Source organism: Elephas maximus, chromosome 19, assembly GCF_024166365.1.
Source record: "Elephas maximus indicus isolate mEleMax1 chromosome 19, mEleMax1 primary haplotype, whole genome shotgun sequence".
Classification (NCBI taxonomy): Eukaryota; Metazoa; Chordata; class Mammalia; order Proboscidea; family Elephantidae; genus Elephas; species Elephas maximus.
Window position 1 is genome coordinate 24031256 of NC_064837.1, and position 24149 is coordinate 24055404.

At 47.5% G+C, this 24149-nt stretch overlaps 1 protein-coding gene across 10 annotated transcripts in view; it reads left to right on the plus strand.

Moving 5' to 3' along the window:
* The first annotated feature begins 1668 nt into the window (after positions 1 to 1668).
* LYRM9 (LYR motif containing 9) overlaps positions 1669 to 24149 on the plus strand; it is an 85949-nt gene continuing 63468 nt past the window's right edge. For 3 of the 10 annotated variants that reach the window (XR_007514097.1, XR_007514096.1, XM_049860273.1), the window contains exons 1-5: positions 1669 to 1743; positions 6028 to 6108; positions 8186 to 8280; positions 12045 to 12188; positions 14223 to 14315. Coding sequence is in view for 7 of the 10 variants with exons in the window: in XM_049860273.1 (XP_049716230.1) it covers positions 8257 to 8280; positions 12045 to 12188; positions 14223 to 14315 (261 nt within the window). In the remaining 3 variants the exon portion in view is untranslated. The other 7 variants (XR_007514098.1, XM_049860269.1, XM_049860274.1 and 4 more) reach the window with 7 other exon arrangements.

Below are 24149 nucleotides of genomic sequence, written 5' to 3' on the forward strand. Positions count from 1 at the left end.
GCCTTTAAAAGCTTAATGATTTATTGATTGGATCTGCACTAATGGTATACCCTTGATTATGCGTGCGTAAATAAGAGGGCTGATTTATGAGGGTACAATCTCAGCTTTCAGAAATATTTGGTCCAAATCCACATATGGAAAATAAATTGAAAAGTTGAGGCAATTATCTAAACATTTCAGCTGATTCAGAGGAAGGCTAGTATATTAGGTGAAAAAAAAGAAAGAAAGAAAGCCAAGGGCTCTAAAGGGAGTTAGAAAAAAAAAAAAAAAGACAGAAAAGCTTAAAAACAAACAAGCAAAAAACTTTGGTTAAGAAGTATTCCCTGCTTCTCTTACCCTAAGAGGAGAAAAATGGATTCCCAGGTGCCTCCAGGGAGCAACGTTTTTAGGAAAAAAAAAAGAAGAAGAAGAAGAAGAAAGAAAGAAAATAACCTACACATGGAGTGTGTCTGTGTAAGGAAATCAGCCTTCTCATTAAAAATAAGTTAAAAAACCCAGAGAAGAGAGCCATAAACAGAAGCAATATCATCCACTAAGAACCTAACTCCTTTTTAGACATCAGCTGAGAGATCAGCAGCATCATTGAACAGAGGGTTTTTCTTAAGATAAAGACTCATCTTCATTTCTTTCAGGGTATAAAACTTGTATTTAAGTCAATTCAGAGAAGCACTTCAGCTTTAAACATTAGAGAGTAGGGATAGCCTATTTAATAAAACAGCATTATTTCATTTTCAAAGAATGCTATACTGGCAGTAGCTCTGGGCTTAAATTCTGTATTCTTTTGCTCAATTATAATTATAGATGGGTCTGAAAGGAAGCATGTCTATTACCGTCGTATTTATTCTTTTGACAGGTGTTATGGGACTGTAATTTGATGAAATGACTCAAAATGCAGATTCCCATCCAAATATAATTCTTGTCATCAACAAGAGTGGTTTAGGAAAAGTCCTCCAGCAAGCTTTCCCACAGATCTTGAACATCCCTAATTTTTTCAGCAGCAACCCATATTCATGAGTGTAGATGAGAGCCTGCCTTTGGGGTTTATATATCCCGGTTACGGGACACTTGGTTCTAACTGAAAGCTTGGCAGTTTGAACCCACCCAGCAGTGTGACGGAAGAAAGGCCTGGTGATCTGCTTTCCTAAACATTAACCAAAACCAAACCAAACCTCTTCCGACAAGTCGATTGCAAGTCATAGCAACCCTAACAGGGTGGAGTAGAACTGCCCCATAAGGTTTCCAAGGAGAGGCTCCGACCTTTTCGTTAGCAGCTGAGCTCTTAACCACTGCGCCACCAGGGCTCCTCCGAAAACCTTAAAAACCCCAAAAACCTTACAGCCCAGAAAACCCTGTGGAGCTCAGTTCTACTCTGTAACACATGGGGTCGCTATGAGTAGAATCCATTCTATGGCAAGGAAGGGTGGGTGTTTAAGGTAAAGCTGTTAGAGTTTATTTAAAGTAAAGCTGTCAGGTGAGGGAAAAGTCTCTCTCGGTGGCCTTGAGTTCAAACGCCAGACGCCTTTTTAACTGGGCGTGGTCGGATCAGGGATTGGGCATCCAGTAAATCGTGAACGTTGGGTTTATAAACATACACAGAGTTCCGCGCGCGGCCAGCAGAGGGCACTCGGCGTACAGTCACCAGGCGGGGCGGCGCTGCGCCAGCTCCGGAGGCGCAGGCGCACTGCCGCCGCCGCGTCCGCCGCGTCCGCCGGGTACGGGGTGGACGTTCCTCACTGGAGGCCGGTGAGCCGCGCAGCACAGGCCGAGGCCGAGGGCGGGGGCGCGGGCGGGCGCCCCGGGGCGGCGGCGGAGCGGGGCGGGCTGGGGATGCGGAGGCCTCCGGTAGGCTCGGCCTTGCATGAGCTGTGGAAGACCTCCCGGCGACCGGCGCCATTCCTTCGTCCCCCCTCGTCCGCTCCCGTTCGTCCTGGGGAGCCGAGTGAATCGGGGCGCGGCCCCCGGGCGCGCCTCACACCTGTGCAGGCCCCCTGGACGGGAGGGACGGGGGTGGGGACAAGCAGGAGCCCTCCCGGGCTCTCCGGGCCCTCTGCGAAGCCCGGAGGCCTGGGCCCACTAGGGAAATGCCCCTTGTCCGGCCCACACCTCCCAGGTTGTCCTCTGTTTGCCCTTAAAAAAGACGTCTCCACGGCCCCGGAGCCCCGGGTGAGCGCGCCTACCTGGAGCAACCTTAACATTTTATGCTTGCGCATAACAGATCAAGCCATCCCCTGGCCTAAACCCCTTCGTCCTCAGGGCTAATTATTCCCCCCAGCTTTATTGTTACATAATTCACGTAGCATACAATTTGCCCATTGAAATTATACAATTCAGTGCCATTTAGTACATTTGCAGAGCTGTACATCCGTCACCACAATCAGTTTTAGAACATTTTTTTATTACCCCCAAAAGAACCCCTCACACCTTTCAGACCTTATCTCCCGACCCCCCTCCTCTCCGTAGCCCTAACAGAAACATAACAACAAACCTGCTGCCCGAGGAGTGGATTCTGACTCATAGTGATTAAAAAAAAAAAAGATTACATAGGACAAAATAGAATTGCCCCAGAGGGTTCCCAAGGCTGAAATCCTCACAGACTGCCACACCTTGCCCGTGTGGAGCCAGCTGGTGGGTTGGGACCGCAGATTTGGTGGTTAGCTGCCCAGTGCTGTAACCAGCACACCACCTAGGCGACCGTGAATCTACAGATCTATAGATTTGTATCTATAGATTTGCCTATTCTGGACATTTCATATCAATGGGGTTATATAACATGTGGTCCTTTGTGACTGGCTTCTTTCACTTAGTATAATGTTTTCAAGGTTCATCCATATCGTAGCATGTATCAGAACGTCATTCCATTTTCTGGCTCAGTAACGGTCCATATACAGATGTACCACATTTTATTTATCTGTTCCATGGGTAATCTTAGCTCCTTACCAGACCTACCACAACAGCCTCATCTTCACTCTTGCCCTCCCTCTTCCTTAGCTCCAGCCACACTGTGGTCCTCATGGTCCCTTTCCCCCTTAGGTCTCCAGAGGGCTGTTGTCTGCCTTCACACATTCCCCCAACCTTTGCTCAGACAAACCCTCCTCCTTCCTCAGACCTCAGATTAAATGTCTTTCTCAAGAATCCTCTGAACATCAACTAGATGAGAGGCTCCCATAAGCCAGTCTCTCAGGAACCTGAGTTCCACTTTACAGTATTTAATTATAATTGAATAATTGGTTTTTATTATTTCCTCCTGTTAATAAGTAAGCTCCATGGCGTCAGGGACTTTCTTATTTCTTTCTGTACTCCAGTACCTAGTTCCCTATTGGTGCTCATTGACTATTTCATCACATGCACACACATACACACGTGTGCCTCCTATGCTAGGCATGGACTGGTGATACAGCCGTGAACAAAATAAAATCCCTGGTCTCATGGAGCTTACATTTCAGTGGGGGAAGACAAACAGAAACAACTAAATACATGAAGGTGGTAAAGAGTGTTGTGGAGAAAAATAGGAGGAACTGAAGGGTTATCAGGAGCGCTGGTGGTGCAGTGGTTAAGAGCTTGACTACTTACCAAAGGGTGAGCAGTTCAGATCCAGCAGCTGCTCCTTGGAAACCGTATGGGTTGGTTCCACTCTGTCCTGTAGGGTTGCTATGAGTTGGAATTGACTTGACAGCAACAGGTTTGGTTTTTGGTATAGGGTATCAGAGAAAGCCTCCAGAGTGAGGCCTGGATACATGGAAGGAGTGAGCCATGTGGGTACTGGGGAAGAGACCAGCATGAAGGCCACAGTGAGAGGGATTATGAGAGGAAAAGGAAAAACTAGGAGTTTTCAGCTCAAGGGCCCTCTCAGAGGAGCCCTGGGTATATATAGAAAGAACTTGAGTTTTGAAGGCAGACCTGGGTTCAAAGCCCAGCAATGGCTCTTGACTAGTTTTGTGTGACCTTAAGCCTCAATTTTCATCCTCTGTAAAATGGGAGTTGTTAGGCTTGTAGATTAAGTAGCCCCTATGAAATATTGAGATATAATATTATTGAGGCATAATAATGTTGACACGAGGTAGGTGTGCAATACGTGTTAGTTCCCCTCTTTCACCCTCAAACCAAGTGCTGTAGCTTGTGTGTGGGAAGCCATTAGTACAAAGCAAGTCTCACATCAGAAAGATTCAGTTCAGATTGCCAGCTGCTCTGCTCTTAGGAGACCATAGCCTATTTGCATTTTGCTTGATTTCTGGCTTTGCTTTGGCTGGGATAGCTTAGGAGTTCACTTTAAATTGGCCAAGGCTCAGAATGCTTTTGGGCTGACAACTGTGGGGGTCAGGGTGTCTCCATAGCCTGTGAGGCAGCAGGTATTGTAGAAAGAACAGAGGATTCAGAGCCAAAGGACCTGAGTTTGACCTGGTTCTGCCACCTGCTGGCTTTGGGACCTCGGGAAACGGACTTTCCTCCTGGCTTTAGTTCCCCCTCTGGTAAATGGAAATCAATCAACAAACATTAATTGGGCATCTGTTATGTTCCAGGCACTGATAACTGTGGAGGGGATATGATGATTAACGCAGTATAGTCCCTGTCATCCAGACAGGGAACACAGCCAGGTCAAATAGGAAAGACTAAGATGATGTTCAAGTACCATCTAGCCCCTGTGTGAGGCACGCAAGCTTACCTGAGCTTCACAAAACCCCCGTGAGGTAAGTATTCTGTTCATGGAGGAGGAAGCAGAAGTTCAGAGGAGTTAAGCATGTTGTCCAGGTTCACACAGCTAGTGAATGGCGGAGGTAGACTCCTAGAGGTTTTTGGTCTCTAAAACCTACTGTCTGTTCTTCCATTACGTTGTTACAAAATGATCACAGGACAGTGTGATTGTGAGAACAGCATGGGGTAGACATCTCGATGAGCAGGAGCTAGGTCAGGAATGAAGGTGAAGGTGGGTGAAGGATTCCAAGTAGAGGAAAAAGAGGTGTTGAAGAACACAGCAGGTTTTGGAAATGGTATCAACAGTAACAATGAATAGTAAGCTTGTGGTGTGTGCCAGGCGCCATGCTAAGTGGTTTAGGAGCGTTATTTAAATCTTCATAACAGTTCTGTGCAGGAAATACTGTTGTTCCTTCATTTACAGACGGGAAACAGACTTGGAGATGGGTCTTCAGAAGTTTGTCCGGGGTCCTGTAACGGCAAGTGATGGAGCCACATTTGAACACAGGCTGTCTGATTCCAAAGTCCACAAACTTGACCTCCAAATTCAGTATGTGGCTAAAATATAGGAAGCATGGGAAGGCCAGGAGTACATGAGGTTGATGAGAGTGTTGGAACAAGATTTTGGAAAGCTGCTTTTTAGGACTTGGTCATGAGTGGCACCGTAGGGGCCGGGCTGGAAGAGAGAGACAGATAAGAGGTATTTGGATAGTCCCAGATATTATACAGCTTCGAGCCAAGGTAGTGCTCAAGGGGACGAAGGGGTGAGGACTTGAGAGTCACGACACTGTGGGAGAGGGACCGAGGAGGCAAGGATCACTGCCCCATTTCTAGTTTGGGAGAACATACATGTGTCAGATGGAGCCCTAGAGTCGAAGGAGCAAAACGGCTCTGTTCCTATTTTGTGACTTTCCCCATCAAGAAGAGTAATGACATATCTAAAAAATGGCCTTGTGCAAGCTTAATTTAGCTTGTATTCGTGCTCATTAGGGCATCATTTCTGATTATTTCCTGCAGTTCCATTCTTGCTCTCATTTTTAACGTGTGACTTTTTCTCACTTATTTTTAGATGCTCTGGCTCGGAGCACAGGTTAGGGAAAGGGATGGTGGGGCTCAGTTGGGGCTGTAGGCCTGTTTCTCAGCATCATTGCCAGGGGTCCATTTGGTTTCCAGGAAATTCTCTGTGGCTTTATTTCTTCTCTTTTCCTTTGTTCTGTCATATTCTCTGTTGGCTTTCCCAAGAGCCTTTTGTCCCTTCCTTTGTTGCCCCTTGTCTTTGTCTCTGTACTTGATAACAGTCTCATGACTTTGTTATTTATTTTTTTCATCTATTTACAGGAGGAAGCTGTAGATGACGTCCTTGGGTTTCTAAAAAGCATGGAGAGCAAGGCTGAAAAATAAATAGTGGATAACAGCACAGTAAGTGCTTTTCTGGTCTGCTCAAGCCCTTGAATCTGGTCAACATCTTTATGAATGGCTTGGATATAGGCAGAGCAGGTGGTGTTATGAAGTAGTTCAGGGCCTGGGCTTTGGAATCAGAAATACCTAGGTTCAGTTCCTAGTCTTACCATGTACTAGCCTTGTGACCTCTGGCAAGTTCCTCACCTCTCAGAGCCTCAGCTTCCTCATGTATAGAAGCGGGCTAATGATACTTACCCCAGCAGATTGTTGTAAGAATTAAAAAATCCATGGAAAGCTCTCAGCATGTACGTGGCACATACTAACCCCTCCGTGAGTAGTAGGTTATAAGGCTTGCCGTCAGCTTCACAGAAGGCCCTGGGCAGGGGAGCTAGGTAAGGTGTCAGGCCATTCAACTCTGTGGTCCTAGGGCTGAGTCCAGCGCCGTACAGGTGCTAGTAGCTCTGAATGGCGTTGAACTGGGGTTAATCTCTCTCTTTGTACCCCATTTGTCCCTGGAATGTGAGTGTGTCTGTGCTTTTGTCATATTGAATTGAGTTGGAGAACAGGATCAGACACCCTAGAGATCGTGGCAGATTGTGACCCTGGAATGAACTAATAAAAATACAAGATGGAGAGAGAGATAAGAGTAAGTCATGGAAAAAGGGTGCCTTTTTTTTTTTTTTTTTGAGCCAAATGCCAGGGCAACATGAGGGCCCCAGCCGAGAATGCAGTCTGAGCTACATTCCTTGAATTCCCAGGTCAAAGGAGGTGATAGTGGAACTGATCAGAACACAACCAAACTGTTGTTTCCCCCTCTGGGGAAGAAGGAGATTGATAATGATGGAGGCTGAGTGGAAGAAGGCTGGGAGGTGATAGCACCTTCAGGATGGTTATAAAAGAGCCGACAGAGGGGTTAAAGTAGTTGACTTTGAATAATGAAAGGCTGGAGTTGGGGGTAGGTTTGGGGAGACTAAAGCCAAAGGAGAATTTTACAGTGGCAGATTTTAGCTCAGAACCAGAGAGACTTGAGATGAATGAAGATGGCCTGCCCAGAGTTGGGAAGCCAGGAGCCCCCTGCCATTAGGGAGCATGTCAAGGGAGCAAAGCTGGGTGACTTCCTGCTTGTAGTGCAGAGAAGAGATTTCTTTTACACTGGATGGGAGAAGGTGACTTTCCACTCTTTGGTGTTCTGGTTTGTTCACTGAATACTGTCTACTTGGGACTGTTTTTCTAATTGTTCAGTCGTCACCTTTTCTGAGTGCCTACTATGAGCCATGAGAGCAGCGATGGTTCAGTGGTAGAATTCTTGCCTTCCATGCAAGAGACCCAGGTTCAATTCCCAGCCAGTGCACCTCTTGCACAGCCACCACCCATCTGTCAGTGGGGGGCTGGGCATTGCTATGATGCTGGACAGGTTTCTGCAGAGCTTCTGGACTACAATGGACTAGGAAGAAAAGCCTGGCAATCTACTCCCTAAAATCAATTGATGAAAACCTTATGAATCATAACAGTCTAATCTGCAGGTGATCCTGGGGATGGCGCAGGACCTGGGCAACGTTTCGTTCTGTTGTGGTTGAGTTGCCATAAGATGGGGGCTCACAATGGCAGTTCACAGCAACTGTGAGCCAAACCGTGCTACTTAGTTGTTTTACAACTTTCTCATTCGTTATAGGCTGTGGGATGAATAAGTAGAACTTGGTTCTGCCTCAGTTGCCTGCAGGAAGGTCCTACAAGGGAGTTGGAAAGAGGCTCAGGAGATAGGGAAAGGCTTGGAGCAGTCGAGGCAGGAAGGGCGGGAGGGGGGTGGTGTTTCAGCCAGAGGTGATGGCTAGGAGTTTGAGGGTGTAGAGGACCCTGCAGATGTCATCGCTCTATACAGGGTGGAAGCCCGAGACTGTCTCAGTAACGTTTGGAACCCCTGAGGGCAGGGAGAAAATGGAGCTGCTGTTTTCTCAAGGTTGAGGATTGTTCAGTATCTCAAATTTTGACGTTACTTAGTGAGCAAGAATTCATGATGGGGCCACTATGTGCCAGGCTCTGTTCTGGCCTTTGGGGGAGCAGAGATGGAAGAACGTGACACAGTCCTTGCCCTCAGGAGTTTCCTCTGGTGGAAGGACGGAGAGGCCCACGCTTAGAGCACAGAGAGATCCCTGCTAACCGAAGCAGATGCAACAAACTGTGGGCAAACAGGTAAGGGAGAGAGTCTGTTTCTCTGTGGGGCAAGGAGACTAGGAGGACTTAACCAAAAAGGAATTTATTGAAAGAATATAAGGAGCTTGCAGAATCAAGACTAGAGAACCAGGCTGGGGCATGGGCAGGAGTCTAGTTGTTCCTGGAAGGCCAGGTGGCAGGACCTACAACAACAGCTCAGAATGGGAAGAGGCTGATGAGGATACACTAGCTGGGCTCAAGGACTCAGGTGGGCAGGCGAAGGTCAAGTCCAAATGCTGGATAAGTGAGTGTTCCCAAGGCCACAGTGTTTGACTACAGTTTTAGCAGTGATGTTGTGTGGTGCCTTGCCCCTCAGACAAGAGCAAACCCACATTTTAAATTAAATTAAAATTTTTTAGTTTAGCTGCTCTAAGTAGACCCACACATGTATGCTCTACTAGTTATTACTGAGAGTGACTAAGTATTATAATTGAGCTGAAAATAATCTCCCGCCCATACTTGCTGGGTTGGTTACTAAGTATTGCCTGGGTTTTTGAGTAACGAAGTTGTGTTCTTTCCAAATGTTAATTTTGAGGACTGCAGATGCTAACCATCTGTTATATGACTAGCATTTTACAATATTTGATTAGCACTTTATATAGTTTAGGGAAGCCTGCCAGTGGAGTCTCTCTATCAGATTAGGGACTTGGTGTGTCCTCTGTGGTTGCCCTTGAAGTTTGGCCTCCATTGTATGAGTGTCCTCTCTGTTTGTTGGGCTAAAGGGTGGTTAGCCAGACTGGCGGGTTGATGATTCAGCATAGAAGGAACTTGAGAAGCCCGATCCCTGTTTATACTCTTCCTTAGAGTGGGAACCACCAGAGCCTATCATGGAAGTAGAATTTGGCAGGTTAGGGCCCGTCCATCAATTAGGACCCTTTTGCCTTCAAGTGACAAAACCATAAAACCACACTGCTTTGGCAAAAGGGAATTAATTAGCTCAGATCACTGAAAAGTCTGTGGATGGGACTGCCTTCCATTGGATGGTTTTAGGGCTCAAATGAACTCTTTGGACTTGGTTTCTCCCAGGGTCACAGCTCAGCCTTATGCTATGAGGTTTCAGTCTCAGGCTTCAAGAGGAGGCAAGATGGCTTCCCCAAGAGACTTTCAAATCCTCATGGGAAGCAGCTGGATGGAGTCTTTTCCTGTCATGCCTGTAGAAGTGATGAGATTCTCTCTGATTGGACCAGCTTAGGTCATGTGCCCATCACTGAGCCAATCTCTGTGACCAAGTGGATGCAGGACTCTGAGTGGTCAGGCCTGGGGTGGAGCCCCACCCATACCTCCTGAACTGACCAGGTGGATCCCCAGGTGCGCAGCAGGGCCTTTTACCAGAAGAGGGACTAGATAGTGGGGATTGAAAACCACCAGTCCTTCCCAGGGTCAGAGCAAGAGCCTAGAGAACCAGGAGGACTTGGCCGACATAGCTGTGGAGACCGATGTTTATTTGTTGTTGCCAGGGGGATAATATGCAGGAAATGAGATGAGGGCTACTCTGAAACCAGCTACTTACTAAGTCGTTTCCTTTCTTAGTTTAAGGGTGTCTGATAGAGTTAATACTCTTGTGTTCTTTTTAGGAGGAGTCTTTTCTCCTTTTTATCTCTCTTTAGAATTAAGGCCAGCTAGTTTTTTTTTTACTTAAGCTCTGTCTTTTAGCGCCATCACCTGGAACATAGGGAACCTCTCTCTCATAGAGGGGAAATCTGTACAGAGGAGATAATAGATTGCATTCAATTCAGTTGATCAAACAATGCGGGAAACCTGCTGTGTGTGGGGCACTGGGACCTGGCCAGGTACCATCACAGCAGACCGTCTGGGCAGTGTGAGGAGGGCTGTAAGAGCACCGTGACAGGGCACTGCAGCACCCCAGAGGACCGAGTGATTCCATCTGTCCCCAGGGACGGACAGTCAGGAAGGGCTCCCGAGAGGAAGTGACACTGGGTTGGATTTGCAGGGTGAATGGGGCCCTCACATGGAAGAATAGAGAAGAGATCCAGGCAGGAGCCTGCAGGGCAGTGACCACAGAGAGGCAGGTAGGTTACACAGAGAGGCAGGTGAGTTACAGGCAGGAAGACACTTAGTGAATGCTGAACAAGTCCTTGTTTTCCAGAATCTACCGTTAAAAATAAAAAAGGTCAAGTTAGAGTTGTGGCTTCTTTAGAGAGAGGCATAGAGATACGGGCTCTGCAGACAAAAGAGAGCATACCGTGTAATTCCATTTGTATAAAACTCTAGAAAAGGCAAACTAACCTAAAGTGACAGAAAGCTGATGAGTGGTTGCTTGGGCATGGGGTGGGGTGCAGGGGGCAGGAGGGAGGATTACAGAGCGGCACGAGGAGACTTGAGGCGGTGGATATGTTCACTCATGACTGTGGTGATGGTGTCTTGGGTGTATGCGTATGTCAGAACTTCTCAGGTTGTACACATTAAACATGTACAGCTGATTATATGTTGACTCTACCTCAGTATGGTGGCGCAGTGGTTAAGAGCTCAGCTGCTAACCAAAAGGTTGGCGGTTTGAATCCACCAGCTACTTCTTGGAAACCCTATGGGACAGCTCTGCTCTGTCTTATAGGATCGCTATGAGTCAGAATTGACTTGACGGCAACGGTTATACCTCAATATAAGGAACCTGGTGGTGTGGTGGTTAAGTGCCTGGCTTTTAATTGAAGTTTGGTGGTTTGAACCCACCAGCAGCTCTGCAGGAAAAAAGACCTGGGGATTAAAATATTACAGCCTAGGAAACCCTATGAGGCAGTTCTACTCTGTCCTGTAGGGTCGCTATGGGTCAGAATCGACTCGATGGCACACAACAGCATACCTCAAAAATGGCCCTGGAGGCAGATTAAAAAAAAAAAAAAAACTTTTTTTTTTTTTTTTTTTTTTTAAATTACCTGGGTTCAAATCCCAGCTCAGCCTTTACCAGCTGTGTGACCTTGGGTAAGTTACTTGATCTCTATGTGCCTCAGTTTTCTTAGGTATCAGTCAGGGTTAATAGTAATACCTATGAGAATAGGTTGTGTGAATTAAGTGTGTTAATTGCATGTAAAGTGAATAAAACAGTACAAGTGCTCAGTAAATAGTATTCTTATTGATAACACACAGTCAAATGAAATCGTGTGCCCAAGCCTTGCACACCACGACAGCTCTGTGGGCAGCTTCTTCATGCAGAGCCCCCTAGACCTGGGCTTCTGAAACTTGAGCGTATACATGACTCTCCTCAGCATCTTGATAATGCAGGTTCTGTCTAGTAGGTCTGGGGTGGGGCCCGAGACTCTGCATTTCTAAAAGTTCCCAGGTGATGCTGGTGCTGTTGGCCCAGGACCACACTTTGAGTGGCGAGGCTAGACCTCGGGGCATTCTCCCTCTGCTGCCTGCTGCCCTCAGTAGTAGGTGCCTGGCTGATGTCAGAGTTGGTTTCTCAGCACTTGCCACGCAGGGTCCACCTGCTTGCCGCCCCTTCTTCTATCAGGGACACCTCCTCACACCTAGAAGTAGGTTTCCAGAAAGAAGAAACCAGGCATGAGGTTGCCCATTGCCCTCTACACTTGCCCTTGGTCCTGGGGGCCTGCTCTAGGCTGGGCTTTCTGCAGGACTGAATACCCAGCTCCAGCCCCAGGTCTGGGCTCTGTGGGGATGGGGGGGACATGGCTTCCACACTGCCCTGCTTCACAGAGTGCTGGGACCTAGGGACCAGGGCTAAATATCGGCTTGATGTCTTAGAAGTGAAGCTGTGTGTTTTCCAGGGGTGGCGCACCTTGCAGATGGCCCCGCTTCCGGGGGCAGAGCTAGTCCAGAGGCCGCTGCAGCTCTACCGATACCTGCTGCGCTGTTGCCAGCAGCTGCCGACCAAGGGCATCCAAGAGCATTACAGACATGCTGTAAGGCAGGTGAGAGCAGGGTACCCTGGTCCAGGAGTGGGGGTGGGGCTTCCTCTGATTGAGAGCCAGGAGCAGGGCACAGGGGTAGTCTTCCAGTTGGTGGAGAGGCAGCAGTTCCATAAGAATGACAGGAACCCAATGCTGGTTGGCCTGGATCCTCTCTCCATGTTCCGTCCAGGAAACAGGAAGTGTATCAGCCACATACCAGCCCTCCCAGGGCTGAAATAAGGAAGCTAAGTCAAATACAGTGTGGACAATATCACTTTGGCAAGCATGCCCGTCAACAGCACAATCTCAATCATGAGAAAACATCAGGCAAGCCCAAACTGAGGGACTGTTTACCACATCACTGGCTCTGTACTCATCAAAAATGTCAGTGTCGGGAAACAGAAAGAAAGAAGTGCTCTGGATTAAAGAGGGCTAAAGAGACATGCTTTCCCTGACCTGGAATGGATGGGGGCAGTCGTGGGTCAGTGGCAGAATTCTCACCTTCCATACAGGAGACCCGGGTTTGAGTCTCAGCCAGTGCACCTCGTGCACAGATACCACCTGTCTGTCAGTGGATCGTGTGTTGCTGTGATACCAAAAAGGTTTCAATAGACTTCCAGACTAAGACAAACTAGGAAAAAAGGCTTGGCAGTCTACTTCCAGAAATCACCCTGTGAATCACAATGGTCTGATTGGCAACCGATCATGGGCATGGCACAAAACCAGGCAGTGTTTTGTTCTGTTGTGCATGGGCTTGTCGTGAGTCACTGGCTGACTTGACTGCAGCTGACAACAACAAAGAGACATGATGACTAAATGCAATGGGTGATTTCAGATTAAATCTTGGACCAGGGGAAAAAAACCCATAAAGGACGTTTTTGGGGCAATTCATGCAGCTGGAATATGGACTGTAGATTAGATAGTAGTATTGCATCAGTGTTAAATTTTCTGAATTTGATTACTGTGGTTATGTAAGAGAATGTCCTTGCTAGGAAATGCACACCAAAGTTTAGGGGTTGAGGACATGATGTCTGCAACTTAACTCTTAAATGCTTCCAAAAGAAATCTATACAGACACGATAGGTAGTCCCCGGGTTATGAAGGAGAGCAGTTCCTGAGCAGATCTTTAAGAATTTGGAGGTAAGTGTTAACAGGTCCCTAAGGTTCTTATTTAGCCTTACTTTAATACAAAAGACCCCTGGCGGTGCAGTGGTTAATAGCTTGGCTCCGGACCAGAGATTGGCAGCTGGAATCCACCAGCTGCTTCTTGGAAGCTCTATGGGGCAGTTCTACTCTGTCCTATAGGGTTGCGGTGAGTTGGAGTCAGCTGGACAGCAATGGGCTTGTTTCTTTTTAGTTTTTAGGGCAGAGAAGCCCTGGTGCTACAGTGGTTAAGAGCTATGGCTGCTAACCAAGAGGTCGACAGTTCAGATCCACCAGCCGCTCCTTGGAAACCCTATGGGGCCGTTCTACTCTGTCTGATAGGGTCACTATGAGTTGGAATCGACTCAGTGACAATGGGTTTGGTTTTTTGGGTTTGAGTGCCAACAGGGGTCCCTGGGTAGTGCAGATGGTTAATGCTCTCAGTTGGTAACCAAGAGCTTGGAGGTTCGAGTCCATTCAGAGATACCTTGAAAGAAAGGCCTGGTGAGCTACTTCCGAAAAATCAGCCATTGAAAACCCTGCAGAACACACTTCTGCTCTGACACACATGGGGTAGCCATGAGTCAGAATTGACTCAGTGGCAACTGTTGTTTTTTGGGTGCTGTTCTTCCCTTGTCACAACTGCCCTGCTGGCAGGAGGATGGGCTTTGCAGTCAAATGGGCTAGAATTCAAATGCCCGTGCCTTTGCCATTGCCGTTGCTTAGCAGCAAGTTATGGGTTTCTGAGCCTCGGCTTCCTGATCTCTAAGTGGGATAATCCTAACTGTGCATGGAGGCTAGGAGATACTGAGTGTCAAGTGCCCAGCAGCGTACCTGGCCCACGATAAGTGCCCTGAAGCTATGGGTCCCGCAGAGATGACTAATCATCTTTCTTTATGCTTCAATGTACAGAGTTTCCAGGTTCATGCAGATGAAGACGACCCTGAGAGAATCCAGCAGATTATTAAAAGAGCCATTGAGGATGCTGACTGGATCATGAACAAAGTGAGCGCTAGGCTCCGGCCACTACCTGTGAGCTGGGGAGTTGATGGCTGTAATCTCAGCGACCACCGGGGGTCGCCCTTGCCCCACAATTGTTGGTTCCTCTGGGTTTGTCTGGTGTTTTCTCAGGAGCCGTGGTGGCACGGTGGTTGAGGGATTGGCTGCTAACCAAAAGGCGGGCAGTGGGAATCCACCAGCTGCTCCTTTGAAACCCTGTGGGGTAGTTCTACTCTGTCCTATAGGGTCATTGTGAGTCAGAATTGACTCTATAGCAATGGGGATGTTTTCTCATGTGTGTGTGCATTGTTGGTGGGTGCTAAGGAGGCCCTCAAGCTGACTGCCCCTCTCCTCCTATAGCCAAAAGGTGATGGCAGTGCCCTTCCCAGTTACATTTGTTTTCTGCAAAGGGGACGAGGGCACCCTCAGTACTAAAGGCAAATTACTGCCAAACAGTGTTGAACGGATTGAGATGGGGCAGCAGGAAGAAGGAAGAGAACAGTCTTTGCAGAAGCGAAACTGCCAAAGCTGGCAGCAGCATTGTGATATGTCAGAGGGGAAACGCTGACTTGGAAGGTTGTGAGCTCCTTGTCTCTGGGGGTATTCACAGTGACACAGGGTTATTGGGGGAGGAAGGGAATTTAGACGCGAATAAACCAGTTGCCATCAAGTGGACTCAGATTCGTGGTGACCCCATGTGCACCATAGGGTATTCAGTGGCTGATGTTTTTGGAAGTAGATTGCCAGACTGAGTTTTCTTTTGGGGTCCCTCTGGGTAGACTCAGACCTCCAACCTTGCAGTTAGCAGCTGAGTACCTTGACTGCGTGTACCACCCAGGGACTTAGAATTCTGATACTTGAACTTTGGCCCTGGAGTTACCTAGAGAGCTGGAGTATGCTTTCCACTCCCAGATGTTGTAAATCAGAATCTCCCAATGTTGGGTCCAGGGTTCATTTCTTTTTAAAAAGCTCAGTGACTGTACTAGATGGCCTCCTCTGCTGGGGATTCCCCACAACCCTGAGCAAGACTCAGCCTAAAGGCCCCAAAATTTTCAGTTCTAAAGTCCCCAGCCTCTTTTACCCTCCCTTCCCAATCCCATCAGTTTCCATTTCCATTAAAGAAGAAAGGGATCCAGGCTGTAACTAGAGTCTTAGAGGTGTTGTTGGCCACCTCTGAGAAGCCCCCACAGGAGGGCTGCTGAGACCTAGTTGTCTGCAGTTCTCAGGATTTTCCCGTAGTCCTCCTCCCCCATTGGCTTCCCTCGTCTACTTCTAATAATCTGTCTGTTTTGCAGTATAAAAAACCAAACTAGAATCCAGGGCCTAAAATATGAAGTGGTCCTAAAGACATCTGAAGTTGAGAGGCCTCTTTTCTTCTGGAACTAACCGGTGGCAGCAGTTTTAGAATACCCACTGGCCTTGCTGGCTGAGAGAACAAGAAGTCAGAGGGAGACATTGGCCTTTGCTCAGACGGCTCTTCTCACCTTGTTCCTGATGCTGGCCTCCTGTATGTTTGCTCTGTCGGCTGCCCCTTATGACTTGGGGTTTGGGGAGAATGTGGATTTTTTGTTCTTTATCTTTTCTTTTTTTGTGTGCATGTTCCTCTTTTTGTACTTTGCCCTAAAAGTGCTTCATCTCTTCTGGAGGTCTCTTAACCATTCTCTGAGACCCGAGGCAGCCGTGTACTCAGATGGCAGGCTGAACAGAGGCAGGAACACGGGCTCCAGAACCAGACAGATCCGAATGTGAATCTCAGCTCAGCTGCTTTTCGAGATTTTTCAGGTTCAGTTCCCTCCTCTGCAAAATGGCGACTCTAGGGTTGTTGGGAGAGTTAAATGGGATTAAGTCAAAGTGCCTAACATGAGCTATGATACATGATTGTGCCAGTAGATATTCCCACGCTGCTCCCTCCTCTGCTTCTGTAGTGCTTGGGACATCTCTGCTTTAGCGCACACCACGTCAGGTCTTCGTTGATTTGTTTATTGGCTTGTCCCTGGATGCAGAGAAGACTTGTGTCCTGTCCCTCCTTGTACCCCGGAGCCCTCGCAGTTGTGTGGTGCCTGCCCAGCACCCTGCCATGTATGCCCAGGGAAGTACAAGCCCCGGTCCTTGCTTTCAAGGAGTTGACAGTGTCCCTGAAGGGGTGAAATGTGCATGAAACAAGGAAGAATGTCACAGCAGCTATAGTGGGTGCCGACATGTACAGGCTTCGAGAGTGGGAGACCTGTCTTGCCTGGTCCTTCCTGTTTTGCCACCATCTTGGAAGGAAGGAGGGGAGCCGGGAAGGCCCCTGATCATCCCAGCGAGGAAGGTTCCCAGGCTAGGATTGTTTACTTCCCTGCCTGAAAAGGCTTTGCAGGCGTCCCCAGGTGTCTGGCCGTGGTTCTACCATTGGGACCCCTTCCTAGCAGAGACTGAAGGAATTGGGGGGAGAGCGGGGTGTTGAGTCTCCTCAAGAGCCAGAGCGTTGGAGCAGCCAGAAGTTGCTAGAGAAGCCATTCTGGGGCTTGGTATTCCCCGAGGTCACTCAGCCAGAGGGTTGAGCCAGTATGTGTGTATATCCTTGTGATTATGTGACTTAAAGTGATTCAGATACATATGTATGTACTCAAGTGACTAATAAATAATGAAATAAATGTATCAAGTTGTGAAATCTCTGGTCTCTTCTCGAACAATGTGCTTACTCTTTCTCTAAACGTGTGTGTCCCTACTGTGTGCTGGAGGCCCTGGGTGTTGCAGATGGTTAAGCACTTGACTACTAGCTGAGAGGTAGGCGGTTTGAATGCACCCAGAGGCACCTCAGAAGAAAGGCCTGGAGATCTACTTCTGAAAAATCAGCCACTGAAAACCCTGTGGGGTACAGTTCTACTCTGATACAAATGGGGTCGCTATGAGTTGGAATCAACTGAGTGGCAACTTTTTTTTTTTTAAATATGTACTAACATTGTACAAGGTGCTGAGGTTTAAAGATGAATAAGAGATGAAGCTGCTCCTGAGAGGCTGATTCTTCAAGGGTTGACCAGGCACTGGTTCCACCGTAGGCAACAATCGATGAGGTCCAGTTTGGCCCACCAAGGTGCAGGCAAACTGAGGGGTTTCAGGCTAGTCCCGCAGCTGAACCAACCCCCATCTCTACCCTTGTTGTTCAGCTCCTCTGAAACCACGGGACCCACCTGCGGTTGGCAGGGGCATATCTTGATCACAGGAGTGGGGTTGGCTGTATGCCAGGCCTTTCACCAGCAGGAGAGAGGCAAGCAAAGGCTGACCAGGGTTTGGGAGAGAGTTAGTGCCCCTGACCCTTGATTGGCCTCTGAGTGGTCCCATGACCCTGAGTTCATAGAGAAGTGCTTGCCCAGGTTGTGCTGAGTTGCTAACAGCGAGGCACTGGGTGCCTGGTGCCCCTGGGAGACTGGCTCTGGCTTGAGAGTGTGCACTGTGTGTTGGCTGCTCTCCACCAGCCCCTGTGATACCAGAGAAGATAGTGAGCATGGTCACCTGAGAGGCTGCTCCTGGCAGGTGCAGATGGGGGCAGGGTAAACATGGCAGCAGCAGGGAGGCGGTCAGCATTGGAGCAGGAGCATTGTGTGGGGCCTGGGAGAGGCTCCACGTCCTCAGCAGCAGCCTTCCCAGCTCTGCCCGCAGACTTTACCCACTGAGCCACATGGATGGTGGGGGGATGGGCAGGCTATCAGTCACCTGGGGTCCCAGCTCTTAAATGCTCACAGTAGAAGTTTTGTGAGTAGCTTCTAAGCAAAGGGAAGAAGGAGATGAAGGCTTCTTGACCCAAAGAGGCAGTATAGCCTGGGTAAAGGTGCTCTAGAGCCAGACAGACCTGAGCGTAAACTGCTGCTCTGTCCCTTAGTGGTAGTGTAACTTCGGGCAAGTTCCTTAACCAGCCAGCCTCACTTTGCTTGCCCATGACTGGATGCATGTCCCGTGGGCTCGGGAGATTAAGGCAGAGTGTTCCCACAGACAGGCAGTCACATGGCCTCCTTCTCCCTTGTCTTTGACTTTTCTGACCAAGACTTTTTAGGTGGGTCTTCCCTCTTCTTCCTGGTGTCCACCCTGCAAGCACATTCCTGTAGGAAAAGATCTCGTATCTGCTGCTTATACCTTGGTTGCTAGTTATTTGCGTGCCTCTCTGGGGTACATTGTAAAGATTCCATGTTTATCTGTGCGAGGAGAGGCAGCTGCTGTTAAAGGACTTTCAGGCCTCCTTTAACAGGTCTTGTCATTTCTGGAGGCTTATTCCTGGGAGCTATGGAACTGGCAGGAGTATCTGGGGGACCCAAATGGTTAAGCACGTGGCTACTAACCAGGAAATTTCACTACTAACTACTAATTTAACTGCTGATCAGGTATAAGATTCTGTCCTTGAAGTTGGTGGTTCAAAGCCACCCGAAAGAAAGGCCTGGCAATCTGCTTCTGAAAGGCCACTGCTGTGAAAGCCCTATGGAGTGCAGTTTTCTACTCTGCAACACATGGGTTGTCATGAGTTGGAATTGATTTGATAGCAACTAATTTGGTTTTTTGCTTTGGTATGGAAGTGGCAAAGTTGCGTCTTGAGTCCTGCCACCAGCAGTTGCTCCCTAGGTCAGAGCCTGCCCTCCCCCACATGGTTTTATTTCCTTTCCCTGTACCTACCCCCATTACTATGCAGCCCTTAGTCTCTGCACACCCTGTGCTAGACAAGAAGGAACTCACAGTCTAATGGGAAGACAGATGTGGGTGGCTGGAAGGTTGAGCCAACGTGGCTCATGGGATGTTCTCATAAAGCGGATTTATTTTTTTTTCCTCCCGCTATCCCTTTATGTTTTTTCTGTAGGTTTTAGTTCTCCCCCTGACAGGCCTCAACATTTTCTGACCAATCTTAAAAAAAAAAATCTGTGATTACTTTTAAGTCATAAAACAGTTTCCATTCATTAAGTAAAATGTTCAGTCCCAGGTAAAAATAAAATTTCAGAACTTGAATTAAAGTTGAGGCTTCTCTCTCTCACAGCTGGGATCTGCTACAGGTGGGGTCCCAGAGAAGGGGGACACAGGCCGTCTTTGCTAGATTGGGGTGGGGATAAGAGTGGTGGGGTGTTTCAGGTAGAGGAGTAGTGTAAACAAACGGATGAAACAGCATCAGTTGCTCCGTGTTTTCAGAACAGAATCTGTCTTAGACCTGTTGGCATAAGACCCCATGTTGCGCAGTGTGGTGGGTGGGTCGGTGGGAGGGAGAGAACAGGTGCGAAGGTAGAGGAGGTGAAGCTGCAAAATGCCACAAGCACCTTGCAGGTTTTGTCAGGGACCTTCTCCAGGAGTCTCTGAATCTTCCCTGGCCACTCATTTGCAAACCATGACTTAGGACTGGTCACTTCTACAAAGAGCCGGTCTCATCTCTTACACCTCTTGAGTACTTCCCAGATTCACTCTCCCGGGTGGCCTGTTGCCAAATTGAAGAGGCACCTGTGTTCTGGCCACATTGGACAAGCAGGAGCAGCTGAGCCCAGCGACCTCCAGATACAGACTTCCTACCAGCTATCCTTTCCTTCCTGGAGGAACATGAGAGCCCTTGTGCATGAAACACGTTGAAAAGATAGCATGGATTTAAAGCTCCTGTGCTGGTGATCTTATACCAACAGGTGTAAGACATATTCTATCCTTGAAACACTCACAAATTTGTAGATGGAGTCAGTGTTGGATGAGAGGTTGCATCTTAAGTGGGCATTCAGCTTTCAGAGTCCTGGGTTATTGTAATTATGGAACTCTCTCAAAACTCCATAAGACAGTCTGTAAAACTGTAAGACAAAAATCTATAACAGCGACAGCCCTTTTTCTCTAGACTTTTATTTGTGTTCCATTTTACATATACTTAGCCCTTCAGCTGGCACCATGCTAGGCACTGGTGACACAGAGAAGAGAGAAGAAAACAGTCCTTGACCTCAAGTAGCTTATGGTCTAGTTGCAGGAGAGGGGTTGACAGTCTTATCTAGCCCAAGATTTTCTTGGGCATTAACCCTGTGTATCTTTGCGACATCTATTATTATCTCAAATTGTTCCAGTGGAGAATTAGGCTGCTATTTATTTATTTGCTGTAAAAATGAGATATTTGACTCCACTTACAAAACTACAAGTGTGTTGAGAACAGAATCTGTCTTATACCTGTTGGCCTAAGGCCATCAGCACAGAAGCTTGCTCATAGGTATGTTATTTTCATCTCTCTATGTGTCTGTTGGAAACCCTGGTGGCATAGTGGTTAAATGCTACAGCTGCTAACCAAAAGGTCAGAAGTTCAGATCCACCAGGTGCTCCTTGAAAACTATGGGGCAGTTCTACTCTGTCCTATAGGGTCGCCATGAGTCGAAATCGACTTGATGACAGTGGGTTTTTTTTTTTTTTTTGGTTTATGTGTCTGTTACAGGTTGATTTGTGTCTCCCAAAAAGATACGTTCAAGTCCTAACCCCTGGGGCCTGTGTGACCTTATTTGAAAATAGCATTTTTGCAGATGTAATTAGCTAACACGAGGTCATACTGCAGTAGAGTGGGCTGTAATCCAGAATGATTGGTGTTCTTATAAAAAGAGGAAAAGAGACACAGAGACACAGATGCAGAGGGAAGATAGCTCTGTGAAGACAGAGGCAGAGATTGGAGTTACTGCTACAAACCAAAGAATGCCTGGGGACACCGGAAGTTAGACAAGGCAAGGAAGGATCTTCCCCTAGAGCCTTCAGAGAGCATGGAGCTGCCTACTCCTTCATTTTGGACTTTTTGCTTCCAGAACTGGGAGAGAATACATTTCTATTGTTTTAAGCCACCCTGTTTGTCGTACTTTGTTAAGGCAGCCCAAGGAAACTAATACAGCATCTGTCACTGCTCTCACCCGTGTTTCTGTAATCATCTCTTTATGTAAATTGTCTTACCCACCAGACGGCGAACCCCTCAATTCTCTCCAATGAGAATTGGGCTTGTGGAATAAGAGAATGAAAATACCAGGCAAACTCTGATGTTTCCTTGGGGTTGTTGCTGCTTTCTAATGAGGGGGTAGCCTTGGAGGTAGTGATTTTTTCTTGGCCAAGTGTTGTTCGGGGTGGGGTGGGGTCCTCTCCTCATCACTGATGCTCCAGTGCTGATACGGAGGAGGGAAGACTTACTTACCTCATTACAGGCATGATGAACAGGCACTGATAGCTCTCATCACCTTCTTCCAGAAGGTTTATCCTGAGGCATAGAGAGGATTTCCCCCAAACCATGTTTACCAAGAGCTGAAACCTAAACTTTCTCCCACCTTCCTGAAATGAATTTGTCCCTTTATCCATCTTGTCTCCCTAGGTGCAGGGATTAGAAACAACATAATTAGATTAGAAATTAAACCCTAATCCTTGGCAAGCAAAACAAACACTCTTTGTACCATGGCGGCAAAACCTGGCAGGGTTGATGTGAGGGAGTAATTTTGTTTACAATCGGGTGGGTAATTATAGCTCAAGGGAAAGATCAGAAGTATAAGAATAGAGTTTATGATAGTGCCTTAAGATATTAAGAGCACTGTTGTGAAGGGGGCACAAAGACTTTCCAGAAAGGCACATGGGTTTAACAATCAAAGAAGTGAGTGGAGATTATGGGATTGGAGAAAATTAAAAGAGTCTGCTCATAATTGCTTGCTAAACTACCAGCCAGTTGCCACTGAGTCAGCTCCAACACATGGTGACCCCATATATGTCAATGGCTGATTTTTCATCAGTGTATCACCAGGCCTTTCTTGCAAGGCCCCTCCGGGTGGGCTCGTTCCTCCAAGTTTTTGGTTAGCAGTTATGCACATTAGCTACCTAACCACTTTTGAGCCTCTCTGAAGAAATGAGAAGATGCTTCTAAGTGGAACAACTTTAAGTCTTTCTTTTAAAGATCTGGCGAGGGAAGGGAAGGGAGCACTTACTGAGCACCTACTCTGTGCCTGGACTGGGCCGATGATGGGAACACACAGATGGTCCGTCCATGGACTGGCAGCTCGCCAGGCAGGGGCTTGGTCTTGTTAACTACTCTTGCCCTACCAGACCCCAGCACAGTGTCTGGCACATAGTAGGAGCTTAATAATATTTGCTGAATTAATTGAAGTCATGGCTTTTGCCTCCAGAACTCACTGTCTGGTGAGGCAGACAGACCTTTAATTTTATAAATGCTCTCCAGTCGTAGAAGTGCTGGGTTGCAATGGGGTCCCAAAAGATGGCATAGGGCAGCTTTATTCAGGGCCAGTTTTCTCCCCCAGAATATTTGTACTTCCACCTGATGAAGCCCCAGACCTCCTGCTGCTGTCAATAGCAGGGAGCCATGGGCATCTCTAGGGACAGTGAAGCTCTTCCCACCAACACCTGGAGTGCGGGATGCCTTATTCTGAACTTTGCCAATGAATGCGGAAGAGTAGCTTCCTCAGGCCTCTGAAATTGACTAGAGTCATAACCTTGAGATTGACTGAGCCCACCAGCCCCTGTACATGCTAATTTCAGCTACTGATCTAAAGTGGCTCCTTTAATCATCAGCCTCTCATGCTCCCATTCCCTAATGGATGTGGGTTTTCTTACCCCCACTGCTGACCTCCCTCCCACTCTGTCCATGATGTCCTCTGGTTCTCTTGTAAATAAATTCTTCGCTCTCTCAACGTCACCGAACTGCACCTTCCCATCCTGGAGGTACATTCTGTGGGTATTTGCCCATGCTCTTCCTCCTGTCCGAAATGCCCTTCTTTCCTCACCTTATACGCCTGGAGAACACTCCTTTCTCTACCAAGACTGAACTTAGCATTACCTCTTCTATGAAGATGTTCTCTGCTTCTCTCCAGTGGCACATCTTCCAAGATTTTTTTCATGTTAACTGCATATAACCACACTGGATAGGCGTTTCTCAAAAGAAGATATACAAATGGCCAAGAAACCAACTATTATCTCCCTAGTGTGAGCTGGCCTCTCAGGAGGTCCTTGTGCTAGGATTAAAGGCATCAGGAAGTGGCAGCTCCACCAGCAGGCAGAGGTGTGGCTTTGGCCACAAAGCAGTACAAGCCAATCAGATGACATGGCTCTTTAAAAAATGAATGTAATCTTAGACCAAATGAATGAAAGCATAGTATCAAGAAGATGGGAGGTGAAAATCCTCTTCGTATCCTGCTTTATTCAGATTAGATCTAGAGCAACAATTTTCAAGCATGTTCCATGGACTCATGGGGATCTGTAAAACTCCTTCATGGGCCCTTCAGGTCAAAACTATTTTTATAACAATGCTAAAACCTTATTTGTCTGTTCCACTGTGTGGGCATTTGCACTGATGGTACAAAAGCAATGGTAGGTAAACTGCTGGTGCCTACACATGAACCGAGGTAGGGGTAGCTATTGTATTTTTCAACACTCGTTGTACTTATGAATGTTCCTGATGAAGCAGTGAAACAACTCCTTTGAGACTCATCCAAGCTGTTGCGTGCGTCAGCAGTTCCTTTTTATTGATGACTGGTATTCAATGTTGAAGAGTGCTGGTGGTGCAATAGTTAAGTGCTTGGCTGCTAACTGAAAGGTTGATGGTTTGAACCCACCCAGCAGCTCTGTGGGAGAAACGCCTGGTGATCTGCTCTTGTGAAGATTACAGACTAAAAATCCCTATGGGACAGTTTCACTCTGTCACATGGGGTTGCTATGAGTTGAAAATCAATTCAACAGCAACCAACAACAAGAATATTCCATGTTTGGGTCTTTAGAAGAGAACACGAAGCATCTTTGGTGCTGTTTCTTTGTGAAGGTTGCCTAACTTCAGAGCGATTGGCTCAAAGTAACAAAAAGTGTATTTTAAAAGAATTTATTCAGCAGTGTGTTCAGCTC